The sequence below is a fragment of the Limulus polyphemus genome, unplaced genomic scaffold (assembly GCF_000517525.1).
Source record: "Limulus polyphemus unplaced genomic scaffold, Limulus_polyphemus-2.1.2 Scaffold10, whole genome shotgun sequence".
NCBI classification, from domain to species: Eukaryota; Metazoa; Arthropoda; class Merostomata; order Xiphosura; family Limulidae; genus Limulus; species Limulus polyphemus.
This window is the reverse complement of record NW_013665620.1, coordinates 1711678-1736247: the sequence shown is the minus strand read 5'-3', so window position 1 is coordinate 1736247 and position 24570 is coordinate 1711678. Positions and strand designations below refer to the sequence as shown.

At 33.2% G+C, this 24570-nt stretch overlaps 1 protein-coding gene across 4 annotated transcripts in view; it reads left to right on the top strand.

Annotated features, from left to right (window-relative positions):
* The window catches only part of LOC106478442 (homeobox protein OTX2-like), an 85514-nt gene extending 80946 nt beyond the window's left edge, over positions 1 to 4568 (top strand). For all 4 annotated transcript variants that reach the window (XM_022382045.1, XM_022382051.1, XM_022382041.1 and 1 more), the window contains 2 exons: positions 282 to 445; positions 1761 to 4568. In XM_022382045.1, the coding sequence (XP_022237753.1) occupies positions 282 to 445; positions 1761 to 2363 (767 nt within the window). In that variant the 3' untranslated portion in view covers positions 2364 to 4568. The remainder of the gene's footprint in view (positions 1 to 281; positions 446 to 1760) is intronic.
* Positions 4569 to 24570: the final 20002 nt, after the last annotated feature.

Sequence of the window (24570 nt, the reverse complement as noted above, 5' to 3'; positions counted from 1 at the left end):
TACTTTTTATTTTATTTGTATTTTTTCTGCTTACTCTGCTTTTAATATATATATATATATATATATATTTCCAAATTTTTCACTGATTAATTAATACACATGCCGCATCAGAACCCAATTTTCAAGTTTTGTTGGCTGACATTTTGGGATAAATACTAGGAATAGAAGTATGATCAAACATTTATATTATACAGATAACTTAGAGTAATGAAACCTACAGAAATACGTAAACATTTAAGTAAGATTCTATATTCTTAACATTTGTTTTTTGTTATTATCAGGACCACCTTCATCCGCCCCTAGAAAACAACGTCGAGAGCGTACCACTTTTACTAGGGCACAGCTTGATGTATTAGAGGCCCTTTTCAGCAAGACTCGTTACCCTGATATTTTCATGAGAGAGGAAGTGGCTTTAAAAATCAACCTGCCCGAGTCTCGGGTACAGGTGAGTTTATTGAATCTCTCCACGCAGTAATTCGCGGAATTTTTATTACCTTTCACTGGTGTGAGTTATCTCGCTTCATATATATATATACACACACACATATATATATATATACGTGCGGAGAATTATACAGAAAGTATGAGTAGCTGAGTGCTCTAAGCCTAGGTTTCTATTGATAATAACGATATTTATTTTTTATAAGAAATGAAATATGCATCTGTGCATAAACTTAAAACATCTACATTAAATTAAATGAACGATTAGTGTCATGTATATGAGATAAAAATCAAGCAATATTTCAGTTTTTTTTACTGTATATGATTACGGTATGTATTGTTTCTACAGCCGCTTTTGTAGACAGGGGCTGAAACCTATGAGCTAGCTTTATGCCGACACTGATGTAGGATCGTACATAATTCTATTTAAGAAACAAAATACCAGCTATTAACCAGGCAGAATTTAAAAAGATGAAAGAGCTCCCCAGTAGCTCAGTGGTAAGTCTGAGGGTTTCGATACCCACAGAGGGCAGAAAACAGATAGCCAGTTATTTAGCTTCGTGCTTAACACCAAATAAACGAAAATAAATCAAAATAATATTGCCAGTTTTTACATCAAATAAAAATGTAAGTTAACCAAAATAATATTTCACTTGACAAGACAGTTACTGTGACTGATTATGGGTGTCAGAACGCATGACTATCTTTTGAATGCTAATTTAATGAGCTTGGCATGGCCTGGTGGTTAGGGCGCTCGAATCCCGTCACCGAGCACGCTTGCCCTTTCAGCCGTGTGGGCGTTATAATGTAACAGCCAACTCCAGTATTCATAGGTAAAGAGTAATCCAAGAGTTGTGGTGGTGGTCTATCACTTCTAGATTAGGGATGGCTGGTGTGAATAGCCTTTGAATAGCTTTGCGCGAAATTCAACAAAAGAAACAAGCTAATTTAATCACTAGATGTTGGTTACTTTTCTGAGTTAATTTTAAATATTGCAAGATGTTAATACTAATAAACTATGGGGTATAAGCACACTGTCATGAACGAGTGGTCCTATCTGATACATTTTGTGGTCAATTTCCGAGTCCTAACAAGTAAGTCATACAGTCTTCTTCAGAAAGACCCTTCACAACAAACTTTTCTATCTAACTTTTTGCGTGATACTTCGGAGTTTAAAACTACAAGTCATTGTCAAGTGCTTACCGAGTGTTTAATATCAAAAAGAAGTATAAAAAACCCTGACGTTCTTATCAATGACTAATGTGATTTGCACGAGCATTTTTTTAATATTATTTTTGTCTTCTTATCTTTCACTGAAGGTCTGGTTCAAAAATCGTCGAGCCAAATGTCGTCAACAGCAGCAGCAGCAAAATGGAGGTTCAACCTCGAAAACTACTCGACCCAAGAAATCTAAAAGTCCGCAACCAGCCGCCTCTCCATCGTCAACTCGAGATCCTGTTTATAAACATCGAAACCTCTCTCAGCCATCCCCGAGTACAACCCCAACAGTGACGACCAACAACACCAGCGCCATCTGGAGCCCCGCCATAACTCCAGTCTCAGACTTTATGAACAGTAGCAGCTGCATGCAAAGACCGTCCTACCATATGACAAACCTGAACAATACGCCCCCTACGCCCAGTTGTTATACGCAGAGCTACGGACCAACTTCTTATTACGGAAATATGAACATGGAATACCTACCACCACCAATGCCACATACGCAGATAAGCATGACCAATATGGCTTCGTTGAATCAAATGAACGGCCCAAACATGACATCCGCCATGAACCCTGTCGGACTCCAACCAGCATCATTGACCCCACGAACTTCCTCTACAAATGGAGGAATCTCACCAAGTGACTGCCTCGAGTATGGATCTGACAAATCAGCACCAACTTGGAAGTTTCAAGTACTGTGACGTAATATGTTCGCAACCATCAGATATTGTGGCGCACTGATAGATATAATTATCCAGACATTGCAGTTCATCAACTGACTACCATTGTTACTTTGTCTAGGTCGTGCGACTTACTAATTTTGTCTTTGAATACCAGGTACCCTGAACACATCTTAATTTCCTGGTTCTTCCTCCAACCAACAGATGCCCTTGCAAAGTGAAGACATTTCTTTTTAAAGCCTTTGTAGTTCCTCCTTCGATGCACGTTTTGTAAACCAGACAAAAATATAAGTTGATTGACTTTTTACTTCCCTCTTGAAAGTCAGGCAACCTGAAAAAACGAAAAATGTTTATACATAAAAATATTCTCCTAAATTCGTGTCGTGAACGGTTTTTGTATTTTGCTCAATATAAATGTGCGACGTCAGTATGATAGAAGTAAATACCAAATATTATCAGTAAAACAATAATTCTGGGAAACATCTGTCTTAGATTGAAATCCGTTACTACAAAATCAGCGCTTATAAGAATATAAGCGTGATTTTGAATATACTATTCAACAACATAGATGGTATATATATTAAACAGCAAGGGCACGATATAAAATAACAGCTTTTCCTGTTCGTATCAAATTTGTGGTACTTATAATCAGCGTAAATTTCCAAGGCTTTTATTCTGAAGCATTTAAATGATCCCTAATTTTTCCACCATCAACCCACGTGGCTATTATATTTATGCTTGTATTTGTGTAAATGTTTCTGTGGTAACCAGAGGCCTAGCGTTAGTGAGGTAACAATAGAAAATAGAGGTATGACAAGTATTTTAAGTGGGTTGGTCAGCATGACAAATTATTTTATGTCAAAGTTTTTGGGCTACTTACACGAGACTTTTGTTTCGTTCTATTTGAATCAATCATTTTAACTTTGTCGAGTGAAATGTTCTGAAAAATATTCGTGTTACAAAAGTATTATTAGAATTAGTTAACAGTTGTATAAAAAAAAAGTGCCAAAAACAGTTTAAAAACTATCATACCTAAGCACATTTGTTTATACTTAGATTACAGTCAAAGAATATTGAGACATAGTATTATTACCTTAGATTCATAAAAGCATTCTCGTGGAGGAAGGGTGGGTAATCGTTTTGTAATGGAGTCAACTTTTGTTTTGTGTAAGCTTTAGAGTTTTAAGTTTTGTTTATAACTACTTTCTTTAATCAAATAAGCATTTATTAATTATTTTAATGATAATGAATTTGTAAATTTTCGTTACATGTGTAAATACAGAGGGTGTTTTTAAAGTCTGTGTTTACTTTTTCCTTTGGAAATATGTTGAAAGAATGAAAAATAAACTAGTAATTATAAACTCCTATATATAGATATATATATATTCATGCGTGATAGCTTGCTTTGTCGATAAAGAGTACAACACCAACCCTACAACTATTGAATTATCTGTAGAAGTGTTAAAACAGTTATAATGTTAGATTATTTAATAGTTTTCTATTAAGTAAACTATGTAGCGCTACCAGTCGGAATTCATGATGAACAACCAAGAACATCAGCGTTTCCAAAACCAACAAAAAATTCTCACAGTAAACAGCTCTTACTTACTCAGTGATGTCTAATGTAATGCGAAAACAAACTAGCTCGTTAGCTTGAAATACGAAGATGTAGTTTTAATCAAAGTATAACTTCATTTTTAACACTTCTACCACTTAAGAGTCCATTAAGTTCGATCCATTTAAGCCGTTCAAACGAACTTTTAGCTACAAAATGGAACTTAAAAACACCATCTACAGGTAAGCGTTAAACTACATTAAAACAGAAAAAGGCGGACTTTAAGAAACCTTCAAGGCGAATGCAAAGCTCATCGTTATATTCAGATGTATTATTTAACTGACCTGTGAGAAATGAGGCTTACTTTTCATATCACTTCAGCTTGAGGATTGTCTATTATCACTGTATATTGATGATATAACTATACGCAGTAGTTTTGGAGATGTAAAGATGATATTGATAGTTCTTTAGATGTATGTGTTGTTCGTCAACCTTTTCGTTACTTATCACAATCTTCATCTTCCTTGGATCTATTGTAAATATCTGTATATTTCGCCAAACTATGTACTTATATAATGTAAGGGGATAATTTTTGTGTTAATGTAACTTTTGTTGTGTGAGACGAGCAACTATTCCGATAGACTTGAAAATAAACTTTGTTTGGATCTGAGGATTGTTTTATTTTTGTGTTCTTCCCGTATTCTTGATAAAATGCTTAGAGAATTTGGCTAAAATGTTACCAGGCAACCAAGAGTTTCTTGTGTTCGTGTTCTTAGAAGGATTTCCAGAGCATACTATATTAAAATATTTTAGGGTAAAAGCCCCTTCCCTTCCCCAAGTAAAATGTTAAATATTTTTTGTACACTTCTCTGGTCTCATTTATTTTTATGAGTTATTGCTCATTTAAATATTTAATTATACTACTCAAACAAGTAACCATTTTTAGGAAAATATCACTATTACAGTGACGAGATAACGTATGACTCTCGTTTCGGAAATATATTAACGTCGGTTGTTCAATTCGCTTCTTATTGTAGCAATAAAAATCCAGGAAGTACGTAGAAACTACAGTTTCCTTAGATCAAAAGTAGTTTCTTAAATATATTTTTCATAAAGATTTAGACAAGTTGTTATTCACATTTCGTTTTTCATGTCGGCGTAATGTCCTGTAAATTCAGAAAGTTTCTTATCTCAATATTCAAAACTTCAGACAAGTGATCATTATCGTTCATCCAAATAGTTTTAAAACTAGTAAGATGAAAGTTGGAACTACCCCTTCAGATATTATATGCAGTACCCACAGGGCTGACACAAAATATATTTGAGTATGGGAAAAAAGACCATAGGTGTCGCCGCAAGGTGATCTTGAAACAGTAAAATTTTATTTCATCTTAAAAATACAACAATATTAATGCAAGTCACATTAAATGAATGAGTTTTCAACAACAAACTCCGGATTTGGTAATACATGACATATAGCAGCACGAAACATATAGTCAGTGATTGGCATCATAAAATGTTGAACCTGATTTTTGGCTCAGGTGTCAAGATTAGGTAGGTGTAACAATCCTACTGTTCTACGAGTGAATGAATGAGCTTGGACATCAAACTCACACGCTTAATGGCGTCACCTGATAAGAAAATACGGCTTCATTACCTATTGTCGTTTCCTCTCCCTGTAAATGTGTTCCGCAAATGTTTTTATATACGTATACCAAGTGGCAAAGATGTAGGTTGTGTGTGTTTTTTCCCATCACTTATACACTTAATAACTTAAACTTAGCTTGTGCCAGTCCATAATGTTAACGAATCTCGCAGAAGTTTTGTGTTGGTTTCGAAATTAATCTGAATAAGGGTTTAGTTTACCAGAATGATCTACTAAATCAAACGTAACGTTTCATTACATTTATTGATTCTAATATAAAGCTTTCTCACTTCATCAACTGAGTTAAATGCAAACAACCCAAACATCGATTTTCATATTTTTCATATTCAAGATTATTCTAGATAGTTTCTAATCATCCTAGATTGTAACTCATTGTTTAAACCTTATAATGTTTTCTTTTTTATACGGTTAACATTTTAACAACAAAATTCCCGAATTACACATGTACAAGAAAAAAAGTCGTTCGTTTTACACCCGATAAATTATAATATGTATTAGAATGGATGGTTTCCTTTAGTCTAACTTTCGACAAAAAATAACCCCAAAACACTTTTTATGTTTTTAATTTATTTGGCCAACGTTACTTCGTACAAAATGTAGTAGTAAAGAGATGTAAAAGGCTCTTCCAAGGTTTTCATACAAAGTTCATCCCTTAAGCACTTACATTAAAAAATGAAGACTAGCTATAAAAAGTATAACGTTTTTCTGTAGAAGTAGGCTACGCAAAAAACGCCTCCTTGTTCCCCAAGCAACATCAGCCATCAATGGAAGCCCTTGTTTCTTATACAATACTTACCAATAGAAGCTCTTGTTTCTTAAACAATACTCACCAATAGAAGTTTTTGCTTCTTAAACAACACTTACCAATGGAAGCTCTTCCTTATCAAGCAATATGCAACAATGGTTGTATCTCAATCAGCTCAACTAATAGAAATAATTGTTTTCTCGAACACCTCCCTTTGAAAGCCTTTGTTCCTAAAACATCTCACTTTTACTAACCAAAATTATTGTAGTAATATAAAATAGATTAAGCTTAGCTTCTCTACCAGCTCTGTACAACGTGACAAACGTAATACAAAATAAAAGTTCTGTATGTTAAACCAGTTACATGGGGTATTGTGAATTAAAAATAACACCTCCTTCATTACTGCAGTGCCCAAACTATTAAATTAGGATTATAACATACAATTCAAAATACACTGATAGCCATGACTAACGGAATAAGGTAACGTTTGTTAATTATTGCTAAAATTAAAAAAAACAAAACATCTCATTAAATTAAATTTCAAGAATTGGTTACTTAGGCAACTGTAAACATCCATATTATATGTATACTAAAACTAAAACAATGTCGTAACTAAAACTAGTAACTGAGAGACCGGTAAGTCTCACTGCTTACAACGCTAAAATTCGCGTTTCGATACACGAACTCTGAGATCTACTGATATTTTAAAATATTATTATTATTATTATTGCACAAAGCAAAAATAACAATTAAAAGAAGAACACATAAAAATAATATAAGTTATGCAAACAAGTTTTTAAAATTAACACTATAAATAGACTGTAGAGATAACAAATGTGTTAATTTATTTTTTGCCCTCCATTAAAAGTAATCATGCGAACTTAAAAAACTTTTGGTTTAGCCATCTAACAGTATTCGCATATGTTAATATATTTTTATCAATGTTTAGCTCTAAGACGAAAAACAGTAAAAAATGCAGTAAACTTTGATCATTTAAACAAGTGGAGTTAACATGATTTCTAAGATCTGTATCTTAAATGAAAGAATGTTGCTAACATATCATATGTCTCTGAACTCAAATATAAACCATCAGTTTTTTAAAATGTTAATTTAAGTAGATAACTGAGAAAAAATACGAGTTATAGAACACACGTTTAAAATGAACGATCATTCTATGCTGAATTTATGTTTGAACGTACGTAGCGCAACTGAAAACAAAACTAATACCAAACATCCTAGGGCCATACAAAAAAAAAAAGGCTAACGTGGCCACTGGGAAGCACAATTACTGTTATCACTATTATATACATTCAGACAGAAAATACATAACTGCGTGGGTGAGAGGGTGTATAGATATTTGAAGTTATATACAATGACTGATTGTTTTAGTCGACTTTCATATGGAAAGGAGGGTTGTGTACTAGTCCAATAAAAGGGTTAGATACAGTAATGGTTGGATGAATAAACGGATGGTTTAGACGAAAAATTAACATATGTTTTTTGGATATCCATTAATAACGAGCCTGGTGAGAAGCGTATTCTGTAAAGCAAAGAATAGAAACATATATACAAACAAAGAACATACATAGATGCATGTATATATATATATATATATTCACACATATCCTAAAACTATAATAGTAACAGAGACATTAATTTTCTGGAAAATAAGGCATCATTACACATTTTAAAGCAAACTTAAGTTATTTGATATTATTAAATTAAACATTTCATAGGATGGAAATATTTCTTTGATAATGAATTACAATATATTTACCTTCTATATCTATCTATCTATATCTGTTTATTAGTAGTTCTGAAAACTCATTGATCATTTTTATTGCATTTCATATCATATAAATCTTCAATTTATGAAGTTGAAAGTGTAATAATACTCTACTGAATATGTTTTTGAGTAAATCCGAACTCCCCAATAACAAAAATACCTTAATCCGATAAAAGTGATGTTTGTTGAGTTAGTTGCTCTAGATTTAATACTAAATTAGCTGTTAAATTACAAGATTTGTGTTTTGGTCAATATGGCGAGCATTAACAATAAAATTATCCATCTTAATAGATGTTAGTTGCTCGCTACGCCACGACTTTTTTTTCAGGGTTCTACCAAATTCCAGCACATGAGAGAGATGTTATATCATTCGCAAGTACCAACAGTATATTGAAAATATGACCTATAATTGCTAAAACGATATGATAATTAATTCGCGTAGTTTAATTCATCACGTATGTCAGTGTTTTATGTGCATTTACTGTTAAAAAGTATTATTCTATTTCCTAAACCGATTATTACAATGGTTTGATATGTGCTGCCATCTCGTATCAACAAAAGTAAAATTAAGAGCTTGATCAAATTATAAAAGATAATTAAGATAATAAAATCATATATTAATAACTAGTATAATCAAGTTAAATTACACCGAATGTTTAGAAGTCTTATCACATCATATGAGCTTTATTACATTATCGCATCTTCTATAATTCCTGTTTCAATTGAAGGTTTGTTTGTACGTCTGATAATCGTCTAGGTTACATTATTATTTATTTTTCATTATTGAAATCAGTCAAAACAAAAAACAAAAAAAACCAGTTTGACCTTTTAATTCTAAATTAATGTTTTCTACATGTAAACATAATTTATTAACATTTTTCAAGATGTTGCTATCTGGACACAATAATTTTTACAGAAGTGAAAACTTGCCTGTTCTAAAAAGACATACAATTAATTTTCGAAAATATAAACACTTAACGTCAAATGGAAACTTATATGTATGAATTAAGTTAAGAAACATAAACAATATTTTTTATAAAGCTTTTCTTTTGCCCTTTAGTTCTCGTTTAAATAATTGTATTATTTCTCAACAAAATATCAGTTATGTAAATATAAAGAGTCGTATAAATTTACAAAACAAAAAATCTGATAACAAAGAAGTACTTTCGTAAGATAAAGTTCCGTCGTTTTTTAATTCAAGTAATTTTTTAGTATCACGAACTGTCGTACAAAGACATTACTCAGCATATGATTAACCCAAAGTTTTAAACGGTTGAAAGTAAAAAGTTTAAGTTTGATACATTTTACGGCATACGTTTATCCGCAGAATTGTAGAGGATTTTAAAATAGTAGTTATGTTAAGAGGATGAACTAAATCAAAGCAATCTCCACTTTCAATATCTCTCAGTTAATCAAGATTGCAAAACTAATGTTTTTGACATTCTGTTAAATCTCTTTGGTTTGGTTTGAATTTCGCGCAAAGCTGTGTAATTATTCATCCCTAATTCACCAGTGATAGACTAGAGGGAAGGCAAGTAGTCAACACTACCCACCGCCAACTCTTGGGCTACTTTTTTCCCAATTAATTGTCGGATTAACTGTCACATTATAGCACCCTCACGGCTGAAAGGGCGTGCATGTTCGGTGACTGGATTCGAACCCGCAACCCTCAGATTGCGAATCGAGCGCCTTAATCACCAGGCCTTGCCAGGCATAATATCTTTGTTTACTTTTAGCGTCAGTGACGTCACTCCACACATTTAAAAATATTAGGAATTGGTATTTTAATATACAGTGAATATATATATATTTTAAATGTATACTTGAAACTTCCAACTTTTATGTTTTTATTAATATTCGTGTGATTATTTCTAAACTAAAATTTAACTATTTCTCCTGTACCGCTTTTTATCTTCAAATAAATGTTAATATATTTGTTGCATATTAGTTCCAGAAATTGAACATAGATTATAAATCCCGTACAGCTTCAAAGACAAATACACTCCAGCTGCTACTGTGCTAAACATATAAAACACTTTTTCGCACATAAGTTTCTTTTTAAAAACTGGTGGTTTAAATATTTCAAAAATGATTAATAATTAATGATTAATTGTTCTTACACAGTCTTACATCAATACTTTTTATCGTTTTATAAACAAATTTTTATGCAACTATCTCAAATCAATTTACATAAAGGTAATTACGTTACATGTCTGCTTACCTTATTAAAATTGAATGTTACAAGTTATTTATAGCAAAATATCTCATCTAAATAAATCTAACGCTTAGGGATTTTGTAGCAGCAAGAAAACGAAGATCAAATGAAAGATCAGGTTATGTGCTGCCATCTGTCGACTACGTATACAATGTAAAGTGTGCTTACTCGTGGCCAAGAATACAGAGGGTTTTTTTTTTATCTTTACAGGAATATTTTGATATATGTCAGGTTTTTTATGTGTGGGTGGAAAGTATTCTTTACGGTAGTTGACTGTGACTTGTTGGCGATAAATTTCAACAATAAAGAAATAGCACAAACCCACTTGTTTTAAAATAATGTATCAAAACAAGTCAAACGTATATACAAATGTTCGTTACAGTTAATCACCACTGTGTTATCCTGAGCTTTAAGTAATTGCCTCTTTTCGTCAAAGTTCACAAAGGCTGATTTAGTTACTTTTGAACACAATTGAGAATACGAATTATTCTCCTCTACTCTGTTGTTACAATACAAGCGGTCTTTGTCTTACTCATGTGAACAATTTTTTGTATGCGTATTTATAGCTTGACCGAGGCCTATAACTTTCTACACTCTACCCAATATTATGTTGTAATAATACTCAATCAAAATAATGAGAAAACTTAGAAGGTTCTAGTAACATAACACACTAATACAAGCGACAAATCACAACAATGGAAGTACACAACATATAATTCGTACACTATTACTTAAACAAACCTGATATAAACTATCGCTTCTAAACATAACTAAAATTAACACTAGCACTAAACTTAAACAGTCTTGTATATCTAACAATATAGTTCCTATTAACTTGATTAGAAAATACAATAAAAAAGTGTATAATTAATGGTCTCATAATATATTGTGAAATAAAAGTATTAAAATTAATCTCACATGTAAACTAGTAACAAAAAATTTATTCTGAAATTGATGGGATGTAAGATGGAAAAAGATCAGAAACTACAGAGCTGGGGGGGGGGGGATTCTGTATTACCCATTCCTGCATTCCACCATCCATACATTTCACTCACAGGGTGGATGTATATATACATTAGATGATGGGATGCAGGAACGATAATGCAGATTTTCCTCCCATTCTAAATGCTCTCTAGTTTCTGATCTTTTTCCATCCTCCATCCCAACACTTTTAGAACATAAGTTTTTGTTACTAGTTTCTGATCCTTTTCCATCCTACGTCCCAACAATTTTAGAACCTAATTTTTTGTTTCTAGTCTCTGCACTTTTTATGAATCGAAGTTGGGCTATAATTTCTAGGTGGACACCATTTCACCAACTTATTCAGTTCTGTTCTATAGGGAGCCATAATATAATCTATAAACGTTACTTCTTGAAGAAATATAAGTCATAATCGGGATACTGTGCGGCGCGGTAAGGAGTATACGGTATATTATCTATTTCCATATGACGCACAAAATGGCTTACTGATCAGAGACCGTGTCAGTTCTTTGAGCTGTAACTTACCTATCGTGAAACACTTGCTGCTCTAAGTATAAAAAGACCCATCCTAGGTAGCAGTGAAGTATTTTGGTGTGTAGGCTAGTCGTAGGTTATTCAGTGGTTTACGAGTTACAGCTGATGGAGAAAAAGAAAATTGATGTTTTTGCGGCCCGTTTTCTAGACGTCAAGGAAGATTAGCCAAAATTTAGAGGCAGTTTTATACTTAATTAGTGAAGGGCTTTCTGTTGACCTTTGACTAGGTTTTGTCGATGTCCTAGAGTGAGCGCTACTGTATTCTAAAATGTACAGGCCACTAATTTCAACTGGATTCATCCCTACATAGGGATAGCTACTTATTTATTTTCCCATCAGCTTGTATTTGCATTTACCACTGATCGTATCACTTCTGTAACAATACTGAGACTCGTGAATGCAAATAAACAGACTAGAGAAAACAGAAAACTAGTTTATAACACTAAAACCCCTTTTTAATGCTGTAGAGTGATTATCCCATAAAAAGCCGCCTTATGAAGCAGATTTATTTAGTAATATAAAGCATACGCCTCCCGTATATTTCGTTTATTCAAAATCAAAAGCTTTTCTTATTTATTTTATGAAATGTTTTTGTTTTTAGAATACTAACATCAAGCGTAAAGCTCCAAAATCATTCTCACAAACAAGAGTTGATGAAATTGCTCATTTCGTATCTAAAATACATAGAGGACATAGGTTGTTGTTAATAAGCACAAAGCTACACAAAGGGCTATATGTGCTCTGCCCATTACGGGTATCGAAACCCGGGTTCTAGCAGTATAAGTCCATAGGAATATCGCTGTGCTACTGGGGAGTAGGAGGATATAGGAGGCAGAATTTATTAGAACTTAGATAGTACCGACGATCGGAGCACATTAGTTACTATATTAACGGCGACCATGGAATTAAAGACTAGAACAGCAACTTTCCATGATAGTTATACACAAATCTTTATTCCCCCTTCAACGGTTCACTTCACTATCGCAATTATTGGAATATTGATAATATTTTTCTCTCTTTTGTGTGTGTATGTATGTACGTGTATTTGTATTTATGATAAAGTTCTTAAAATTATGTACGCTTGTCCCTAATTTTGAACTACTGATCAGCGAGGATGTATCCACTTAGCAGCACCCTAGCACCCGCCATCTACGATAAAGGATTGATTGTCACTCTTGTAGCGCGCAGCCATAGCTTAAAGTGAGGATAATATTTTATCATATCGCATGGTTTCGAACCCGGTTCACAAACACCGAATTCCAGAGCTCTACCATAGAGCCAGTCCGCACTCATTTTGTATGAATGTGACCAACCTTATTGGGAGATACGTAACCAACGGTCATAAACTCACAAGCAATTTAATGCATAAATAAAACAATTTAGTAACAAAAATTTACTTGGAAAGCCAATCTGTCTGATTAAGCAACACCGATAATGCTAAAGTTGAAATATTTCTATCCTTAGCTTTTGGATCAAAAATGTGAAAAACCTGTAATTTGTGTTGATGATAATTAATTACGAAGTTAAAAAAAATTATAAATTACATTTTATTACAAGCTGTCAACAGATGACGCTAAAATACACAACTTTACAAAATTAAAGTTTTCTTTTGCATGATTAATTAGTTTTTACTCCCTGTTGTTAGAGAAGTCCAAGATTCCATTATATTGCAGAGAATTATTTTATTTCTATTACTCCGAATTTCTTAGTGACATATAAAACATTACCATCTGACAGTAATAAGGTCAGTTGATTGTTATAATCTTAACATCATGAAAACATTATCATTTGAAAGTAGTAAGGTCAGTTGATTGTTATAATTTCAATATCTCTAGATTACAAACGAAATATAGCTATTAAAACTTAATGTTTGATATTTTAAGTAAATAACACTGGCAAATAACACATCATACTGGATGTTATTCAGTACTTACTGAAACTTATGATTGAGAAAACAGTTTTCCTAATCAAAAATTACTTCATTTAAAAAAATACTTCATGAATGTATGTTCAACATTAAAAACATTATAGTAGTTGGTAAAACATTCGGTGATAATTTCGAAAGCAGTTATGTGCACACAAATATAATACAAAAGTTGTGTACGTTATATAAAAACAATTTTGAAGCTTTGCCACGTCTTTACAGTCCATGTCGCCATGTTGACAATAGCACTGCAGCATAGTTTCCATTGCAAATTATTGATCGTTAGGTTTTTATGTCTAAAGTTCACCGGTCATCCCTGCATGCTCTCAATAATCCACCTAGCTTAGAAAGGAAACAGTTTCCAAATGCCTGTTTGAACAGTGGAACCACACAGAAGTCAATAGACGTTGTATCCAATGGTTTGACCAGTATATTTTCGTATGAAGTAGCAAGAATACTCATTTCCTCCTTCTGCTGCTTGATATATGCATCAGTTTAATGGGAGGTATATTTGGAAGCCTTATCTTAGGGAACCCATACCCTGTTAGTCTCGTTTTGTGACAGAAATCCTTTTTGATTATGCTGAGTACTTTTGCCTGGGGCAAGTGGACGGCTTTTTCCATTACCTTTATAGTTGTGGATTTTCACATGTTACAAGATGCCAAAACTTCCTTACCACGGCTGAGGTAGGACTTGTTATAGGTATTTTTCTGGATTGTTCTGATATCCCTAGTTAATCCATTTGCATTTGTTTTCCAATACCATTACGTATAAGGGATATCCCCGTCTTGTGAATTCCAACTCCCTGATCTGAACACATCTTTATGGTCTAAGTGCATGAATATTTCAAAAACAATCAATTCTACCTACCTACAAAACGTGAAAAATGTCAAAATGTACTTCTGATATGTGCCATTCCACTTTATATTTTTGGAAGAATTTGGACGTAGAATTTAACGACATGGTTAATAAAATGAAATGTTTAAGGTTAAATTTATGAATATTAATTCAATTATTTGAATTGTAATAACAATAGAAATTGTTCACTGTTAAATGAGATCTAAATAAATGTGATGCCAGATTCCTAAATGCAGTAATTATTATCACAAATTGTTTTTTCGGTTGTGGGAGAAACAGTTCAATGTGTATTACGTATATTTTATATCATAATCGACTTTCTTACTGCGGTGTGGAAACCTCAGCTCTGACAAATAATGCCGTATATTATACCTGCTCAATTTTTAGTAAACTGGGCGTGGCTTAGTGGCTAGCGTGGCGGTCCAGGGTTCGAGATACGATGCTGTTTGTTTGTACTTAAGCATAAAGATGCACAATGTGCTCTCTGCGCTCTGTCCACCACGGGTATCAAAACCCAGTTTCTAGCGTTGTAAGTCCTTAAACATACCGCTGTGCCACTGGGGAGGGGGGCAGAAACAATGCTACTGAACATTCATTTCACTTTCAGTTGTGTGCGCGTTATAAAAGTGACAGTTAATCCTGTCATTCGGTTCATAAACACAGACAAAGCCCTCGCGGCGGCGGATGCTGCTAATTGGCTGCCCTTTTACTTTTACATTTTTACACTAATTCGAAAATATTTAAGGCACATATCATCCTTACAATATGCAAGTAATATAATAACTTTTAAGAGACAATTCTGACTGACTTGCCATATAGTTATTTTCTTACGTCTAGTTATAGAATAATTCTGGGGCACAGTTTTTACGAAATAAGTATTTATACGAATTGCTACACATCAAAGTTTACTGTTGTTAATTCAGTGGTGGCTAAACAAGATAATCCAAGTTTTCACATCCAAGCATTTTCGCTTATCTTATGCTGGGAAAGTCAAGATATAAATAAACACTCGCAACACGTGTATTCTTTGCTAGTTTAGAATTGAACATTTGACCATGAGGACAAAATGGTATTCACTTCACCAAGTTTTCTGAAGCAGAATTTGCACGTGCCACATTGTTTAGGTATAATGAAACTTTGAAATTCTTGCTGAAACAATACTTCATTGTTTTTGAACTTTTATTTCAAAAGCGATTCTCATTACATTTCGGTACCGCTTTTATTTCAAGTAGTTTTTCATTCATTTCCTGTTACAGTAGTAGATGTTTTTAAACGCAAAGCTACACAATGAGCTGTCTGCGTTCTGTCCACCTCGGAGAATCGAACGCCAGATTTCAGCGTTGTAAGTCTGTAAACTTACCGCTGAACCCATTGGAAGGCACATTAGTAGAAAAAAATAGCAGGGTTCGGAACAACGACGATAAAAGTAATTGTTAAAATGACAAAAATAATTACAAACATTTAAAACAAAAATCCACGTACCCACTTATTTACTATCGTTTCGTGACTTATGGTTATATTTAGTCCAAATAACAGATACTTCAGGTTACGAATATCAAAAACTCTGCATTGAATAGAAATTAATCATAAATGTGTTCAACCTGAGCAGTAGAAAAATAATTACAACTCGATTCATTTTTTTTCCTTCGTTTGTTTTTGTTTTTGAATTTCGCGGAAAGCTACACGAGGGCTATCTGCGCTAGCCGTCCCTAATTTAGCAGTGTAAGACTAGAGGGAAGGCAGCTAATCACCACCCACTGCCAACTCTTGGGCTACTCTTTTACCAACGAATAGTGGGATTGACCGTCACATTATATGCCCCCACGGCTGAAAGGGCGAGCATGTTTTGGTAGAACGGGGATTCGAACCCGCGACACGCAGATTGCGAGTCGAGTGCCCTAATCCTAAAAGATAATCTTCCTTAGGACTGACACCTTAAATATTATTGGTTCCCTTCAGCATTGTTGTTTATGCCCCTCAATTAAATACTTCCAAAACTATTTTAAAGGTCGTTTAAAATAAATTAACATTTAAAAGATAAACATAAATTTTATCATACTTCCGAGAGTAGATAAGATATTGCGGTATTGTCAATAAGACCGAGTCACCCTCATCCAGATCTATATATCTTTCATACCTTTGTTCATTATGGCCTGTTAATCAACTGAACGCGAAGTTCTAAGGATATATGGCCTGAATATGCAGAATACGTCGAATAAAAGAAATTAATATATCTAAAGCGAGTCTTAAATGAAAGGTAATAAGATATGGTTGTTGCTTGGGTTGCGTTACGAAGAATATATATCGCATTTCTTTCATATATCACGTCAGTATACATATAGAAATAATTACAGAAGAGATTTGAACCTTTACTTTCAAACAGTACTTCTTCCGCCTTTTTCTGCATGTCTGAACAGCCGACATTCGTCAAAGTAACGTTACGAAGAATATATATCGCATTTCGTTCATATATCACGTCATATAGTTCCCTAAGAAATAATTACAGAAGAGATTTGAACCTTTACTTTCAAACAGTACTTCTTCCGCCTTTTTCTGCATGTCTGAACAGCCGACATTCGTCAAAGTAACGTCTTTATCTTTGGACATAAAGTAAACTTTTTTTTGACAGACATCTGGGTTTACTTAAGATTTCCGATGTTTTAGAATGACATGGGAGATCAATGTGTCACTAATCCTAGACCTACTTCACACTTTATTCTGCTCTGTGCTACATTCTGTACATACAGGACTTAATCTATGAGCAATTCGTAAATTCTCTTAATACTTTGTACTATACCTTCCTTCATATGAGCACCATGGCTGCAAATGAATGATCTAATCCCTTTTAGAACATCAATAATATTTCTCATGGTTTATAGAACATTTAAATGATCGTTCTACATATTAGAGTAAATATGAACAGGTTGCCATGGTGATTATACTCACACGGGATCACACACGAAACATAGAAAAATAGTTGACGCTACAATAAGGAAAATAAAGTAAAAACAATAGAAACATCGCAATGGAAAGCAGTTAAATATTGAGGTACCGCAATGGAAGTAACTACTCTTAAGTTACACAGACACGTCGAATCTATCATGCCATCATGACTATTTTCTTTTCAGGATTTTATAATATATTATGCTAAATCAGTGATATTTAGAGACAAATGAGAATGAGAAACAAATTATGTTAAAGATAATTCAAAAATCCTGTGTATTTCAAGACGTTTCCTAATCCTACGGGTTGTATTATAGGTACAAGACCACAGGCTATTACAATATTGGCAGACGACTTCAGGTGTTTAGGTCATTTTATTTAAAATTTTATAAAAAGTTAACTATAACCAGAAATAATACTTACACATGATTTAAGTTTAATTACATAAAAAAATTTGAACAAAAACTCTTTCTGAACCTCTTTAACTCATCAACCATTTTCATGTTTAAAATTTATTATTGAAATAAAATAGAAAAACATCCACTGAAAATGAAACTATGTTTGCATATTATGTTAACGTATCAGATATATTTTACTTTGTGTCATTGATAAACATCATTTTGAGTTATTTTATGACCGTACTTATATATCTTTGTTTTCCTAAACCTTTCTGGTTTTATTATCAGTTAGTATTTTTGCATTCTGAGAAACTAGTTATAATTTAATTTTGCTCCAGATATCCAATTTTATACAAACCCGCCCAACAATAGAAAACATTACAGCACTGATGTCAGAAGTGGGACTATTTTGGTGAAAATATAACAGAACTTTGGCTAAACTTCAAGATGGCAACCCGACCGAAATTGCACTAGAGATGATGAAATAGTTAAAAGAAGGTCAAGAAGAAAGACCCAGAGAATTAAAAGAACACCAAGAAGAAACATATAGGAAATTACAATAAAATCAAGATGTAAAAGAGAGTATTTTAAGAAAAGAGTTTAAAACGTGAGGGATAATATTTAAAGAAGATTTAAAAACAAAAATAAATCGGATAGAATCAAGATTGATAAAGCAGTAGAAAATGAACAGAGGGATTATAACAACAAGATTGAAGAAGTACAAACAGACATCAATAAAGTATGGAAAGCTTTAATGACAAAATCAAAGAAGTACAAAAGAAATCAAACAGGCGTAAAACATCAATTACAGAAAATAAATGAGTAAATGCAAAGATTAAACCAGCTACATCTATTTCTGCATCTGCCAAAGAATTCCAAGCTAAAACACCATTTACTAATATATAAGAAATAGGAGAAATTATTTAATCTACATCTGTCACCATATCTGCTGTGCAATATTTGACTGCAGGACTTTCCTATAGTACTCCATCTATGCCATCACCAAATTCAGTTTAAGAATTTAGCTGGCTAGTACATTAACATCACATAATTGAGAAACCAACAGACTAGGATGGAAATTTACCATGGGAAACATATCAGGCTCAGTTCAAAATAACTTCCAAAGTGAACAGGTGGAATAGTAAACAACAATCTATTAATCTTTCTACCCATTTAAAAGGCCCAGCTTTAATGACGTTGAGAAACCTTCCAGCTGAGAACTGTAACAACTACTAAGCCTTATCCAATAGGTTTGGAGTGACACCAGAAGGAAGGAAGTATCCGAAGCAAAGTTCTGGAGTAGGGTAAAAAGAAAATAAGAGACCTTAGCCGAATTTATTGGATATTTGGAAAGACTTGCCCAGTTATCTTACCTTGATGCTCCACGGGAAATAATGGATTCACTGACAGGTGATCAGTTTATAGATGTCGTAACAGATGAAGATGAAACTTGAATTTATTAAAGTAACAGATGAACAACTACAGACGCCATCTAAAAATTATGGGATCATCTGATCAAGTAGTATTGAAATATCAATTCCCTCCTGAAGGTAGTCTAGAAGATCTGGAGGTATCAGTTAGTCAACTAGCTATACAGAATAGAGGAAATAAACCACGGGACAATGGATCTTTCAAAATGTAACTTGAACTACTTGAATGACATAATTACACATGGGAAGATTTTTTGGTCATGCTTATGATGGGCTAAAGGAAGTTCTGAATCATTTGAGAAAACAGAACCTTAAGACGAATCCCAAGAAGTTTTCTGAGACACATAGTCAGCAGAGAGGGAGTGTCTACAGATCCACCTAAGATTGGATCTGAACAAAATTGGCCAACACCAAAGAATGTGCTTGAGATAAGTGGATTTATTGAGCTATACTCTTACTATTGTCATTTTCTAAAATCATTTTCTGACATAGCTGTCCTCTACATAAATTACTTGAAAAATAAAATACTTTTTGGACTGCTGATTGTGAACATTTATTCAACAAACTGAAGAAAGAATTTAATGCTACTTTTGTATTAGCATACCCAACTCTTGAAACTCCATTCATTTTAAATACAGATGCTAATGATTTTGTATTAGGAGCAGTATTATCACAAGTACAACATGGAAAATAACATGTGATTACCTGGTATAGCAAGGTAATGAATGGTGCAGAACTGCAAAAAGAGGTATTGTACCATTCGAACAGAGCTAGCGAGTACTTATTTAGGCAGAATTTATTTACACAATCATCTATACATTTTTGACAGATCCTGCGACATTGAAGTGGCTGCTGAATTTTCACAATCCAGAAGGCCAGATAGTAAAATGGCTTCAGAGCCTTTGGGAGTATAATCTTAACAATATGTATCATCCTGGATGGAACCATAGAAATGCTGATGCATTATCCTGAAGACCATGTGTTAATGAAGAGAAAAAACGCTCTGTAAAGAGGGAGGTACGATATAGTAAAGATGACCAACCTAAATTACAAAAAGAGTCTAGTCCAAGACGAGAAACCTCCAAGTGGTGATAAAGAACGAATGTGATCCAACATTCAACTACAAAATGCTCAGACAAAAGATATAAGTTAGAAACCTATTATTCAGTGGGTCAAGAATTGTGCATGAAACTCTCATTGCAAACAGTCACTCCATGTACAAAGATGTAATAGACACAGTGGGATTCATTATGCTTACAAAAAGGTTTGTTATGTTGAAAATGTAAAAATATCAGTGGACAGAAATAACATCTTCTGTTGATATTTCCACAGTCTTTACATTCTGCAGTACTCCATAATCTCCACAATCTTTCAAACGTTGGACATTTAGGTGTTTAGAAGGCACTGGAGAGAATAAGAGAATGTTTCTACTGGATTGGGTATCAGGGATCTGTAGAGAATTGGTGTAAATCATGTGAACTATGCTGTGAGCAAAAAGGTCACAAAGTAACAGTGAGACTAAATATATCATGGTCGTGATGGACTATTTCACCAAATGCTATTCTTAAACAGGAAGCGAAAAACATTAACAAGGAAACTTGTTATTTGTTTTTCAAGATTTGGGGTGCCTATTGCACTTAATTCCGATCAGGGATGGAACGTTGCGAAAATGTGTCAGGTCTTTGGAATCGAAAAGACCAGGACAACAACCCTTCATCTATCTTCTGATGGCATGGTGGAGAGATACAATCATACAATTTTGAAACAATTACCAACATATGTGGATGAACATTAGAAAATATGAGATCAAGATCTTCTGCTGTTGCCTGTGAGTTATTGGTTAGCAGGACATGAAGCTACAGACAAAATACTATCGCCACTGATATTTGGGAAATAACTTAAAATGTCATTGGCCTTCTGTACACACACCCATAGGGCAGTTACTCCGCAGACTATACCACAGGATATGTAGAGAGAGACTAAAAAACACAAATGATATCATACATGACTTTACCTAGAAAAGACTTAAATCAGCTAGTGATAAAATGAAAAGTTACTATGATGTTAATACGTATATAAGAATGAATTCCATCAAGGTGACATAGTATGGCTGTACATTCCCCATCATAAAACAGATAAAACTCCAAAATTAAGCAGGTGCTGGGAAAGGCTATATATGGTACTGAAAAGAATCAAAGATTTGGTTTACAGGATCCATAAAGACAGGTATTTCAAGCCAAAGGTCATCCATTGTGATCGTCTTTAAACTATTGTTGATGAGAAAATAATGAACTGGATAATTTGTCAGTGGAAAGCCAACCTATAAAGAGTCCAGGGTTACTGTCAATAGCATTTTGAAAAGATTACCAAGGATAGAGCTGTCAGCGGATTCGCTTGACCACCAACATACGAAGACCTCCGCTATTGAAAGGCAGCATGTGATGATAAGAAAAAAAGAGGCCAACCCATCTATATACGATAACCCTCGGAAAAGACTTAAAGAACAGTTTAGTGTACTGTATTATTTTTGTGTTAGGTAGTGTTGTAAGCTATATTTTTAAAGTTTTAATTTAGATGTGTTTTTGACAGAGGGAACTAATCATGATGATGATGCAATATATCTAGAAGCTTCATGGAAGTTAGGGTCTCTGTAGAATCTAGAAATGTTATGCAACATGTAGTAACAAAGTTACGATATAAATAACGGAATCAGTGAAGTATTCAGTCAATCAATGAGTGAATCAGTTCAGTGCCAGTCAGTGAGTTGTTCAGTTCTACGATTCAGTTAATAAACTAAACAATGAGTTAGTTAGCGTGTTAGTTATTGATTGATTCGCGAGGAAATTTTTGCAGATAAGTGACTTACGCTTTATTTGTAAATTGGACGTACCATTAGTCTCGGAATTTCTGTTCAGACGTTGTCTGTGAAGTCAGGCCTACAAAAAAATCTGCCCAATGATAGAGCACGTTACACAATAACAGAATACAAAAAGACAACAAAAACAAGGAAATAGGCCGCCAATGGTAATTAGTAATTTGTCACTTAAACCACTATTACCAACAGCATCATTTATTTTTCAAAATACATACCCGGCATCATTTATTATAATTTTATCTTTAATAGCAACTAAATGAAACGCTAGACTTAAATTTTATCGATAAATTAAGTGATCTAAGGTCAATTATGATATTTTACAATAAAATAAATCAAACTTATTTCTTTCTTTATTTTATAGATAGACACAAGGCTATTTATTTATGTGTTTATTGTTAAGCGCAAAGCTACACTACGAGTATTGAAATCCGATTTTTTAGCGTTATAAGTCATCAAACTTATGGCTGAGCCATGGGGGGGGGGCAAGTTAATATATAGTTTGTTTCGATGTTTTGCATATGAGATATTTGAAATTTATGAATTTTACAGTTTTGCAATTGAAACAAGCATTGATGGTTCGAGTTTGAGCATCCATAGCATTTACATATTTCGTAACTGAATGTTTTGATATAAAGTGCAATAGGTTTGTTTTTCATGTAAATATTATTAAATGATTTGTATGCTCCTTTAAAAGTTAGAGATAGAGAGAGAAAAAAAAAGAGTCAAAGAAACGCAATACGACACAGCTCTTGAACTGAACATTCTGGATAATGAAAAAGCGACACAATCATGCATAATGCATTTCGATGTTTCATTTGTGAACATTAAACTGGTTATATACGTATGATAATAATTTTGGAAAGTCGATCGCAAGGATGGGAAACTGCAGTTCTAAATACACTGTATTAAGTATGGAACCGTAGGTGATACAGTTTAGTAATACACCATTTTAAACATGGGAATTGGCGCTATGATTTATTAATACATCATGCTAAGCATGGGACCAATGGCGCTAAAGTTAAATATTACATCATTTTTTGCGTGGGACCAGTGGCAACAATTTAGTACTATATCATGCTCCACATGGGACGGTTGGCGTTACATTTTTAGCAACACCTCACGTATGCAATTATCGACGCTAGAGTTTAGAAATAATTATGTTAAGTATGAAAAGCCGTGATCTCTTAAAGGTTTTGAAACAATATTAATTTATCACAAGATATCTCTAAAATTTTTTAGAAAATCGTGACGTATTTTAGCAGTCTTTTTCTCTAACTACGTCTTTTACATACGTTTTTATCTAAACTTTTAAAAACAAAATTAATGTTAACACGACAATGTATAAGGAATTATAATGAGGATTTCGTAGTATTTCATTCTAGGAAGAACATATAGAAGGAAAAATTAAAATAACATTTATATTGAAGTAATATTATAAATATACATATAAGCTTTTAGGAAAGACAATTTTATTCAGTACATAGCGTCGTAAAATGTTTGCTACTAATATTTCAAAAAATGTATAAATAACATGCAATGAAATATTTCTTCTAGCATTTCGAAACTCGATAGCCCCTAAAATATCGAATTTTTAGCTCATCAACTTTTAAAATCATCATACTTGAACTGTACGTGTTCTTATAAACATTCTTTGTCGCTCGATATTGTAGGATTTTCCATTTTCTTGGTGTAAACATTTTAACGCAATAACCACTGTTTCCTTTTGTAACTATTTTTGAAGTATATTTACGTTATTTTATGTCAGAGTATTCTAATTAGGACAAATACATCAACGTTGTAAGTACTTTGAAAATAATTTAATTATAATGGTTCTTTTTGCCATATTTGTGAAGATAGAAGTCAAACAACAATTGCCTCATCATTATCTTCGTGGTGGATAAGAGAAAAATTTGTCAATACTCAAAGTTACCGTTGCAAAAGAGTTCTGGTAGTAAGTAAATGTGAATGTCTCTCTATATTTAATCAACTGTTAGAAAAAAATTGGATGAATTTCCTATGAACATAAAATGATATTCACATTTATAAAAGAAAATGCATAAATTATTTCAAACTTCAGACATAACGATTGGAATATATTAATGGCGTAAACGAAGCCAAAGAGCTACTTCCAAAAAGACAAACGTTTCATGCGTAACTTACTGGCACCTTGTCTATTTATATAGTGTTTGCTTATTTATTTTATCTATCTAGTCATCTGTCTGTCATAAAAAAGTAGTCATTACATGACAACTTAGTTTGATTTATTAGATTATGTTCTTAGTCAGTAAAATGATATTTTTTCGACAGTATGCACTTTG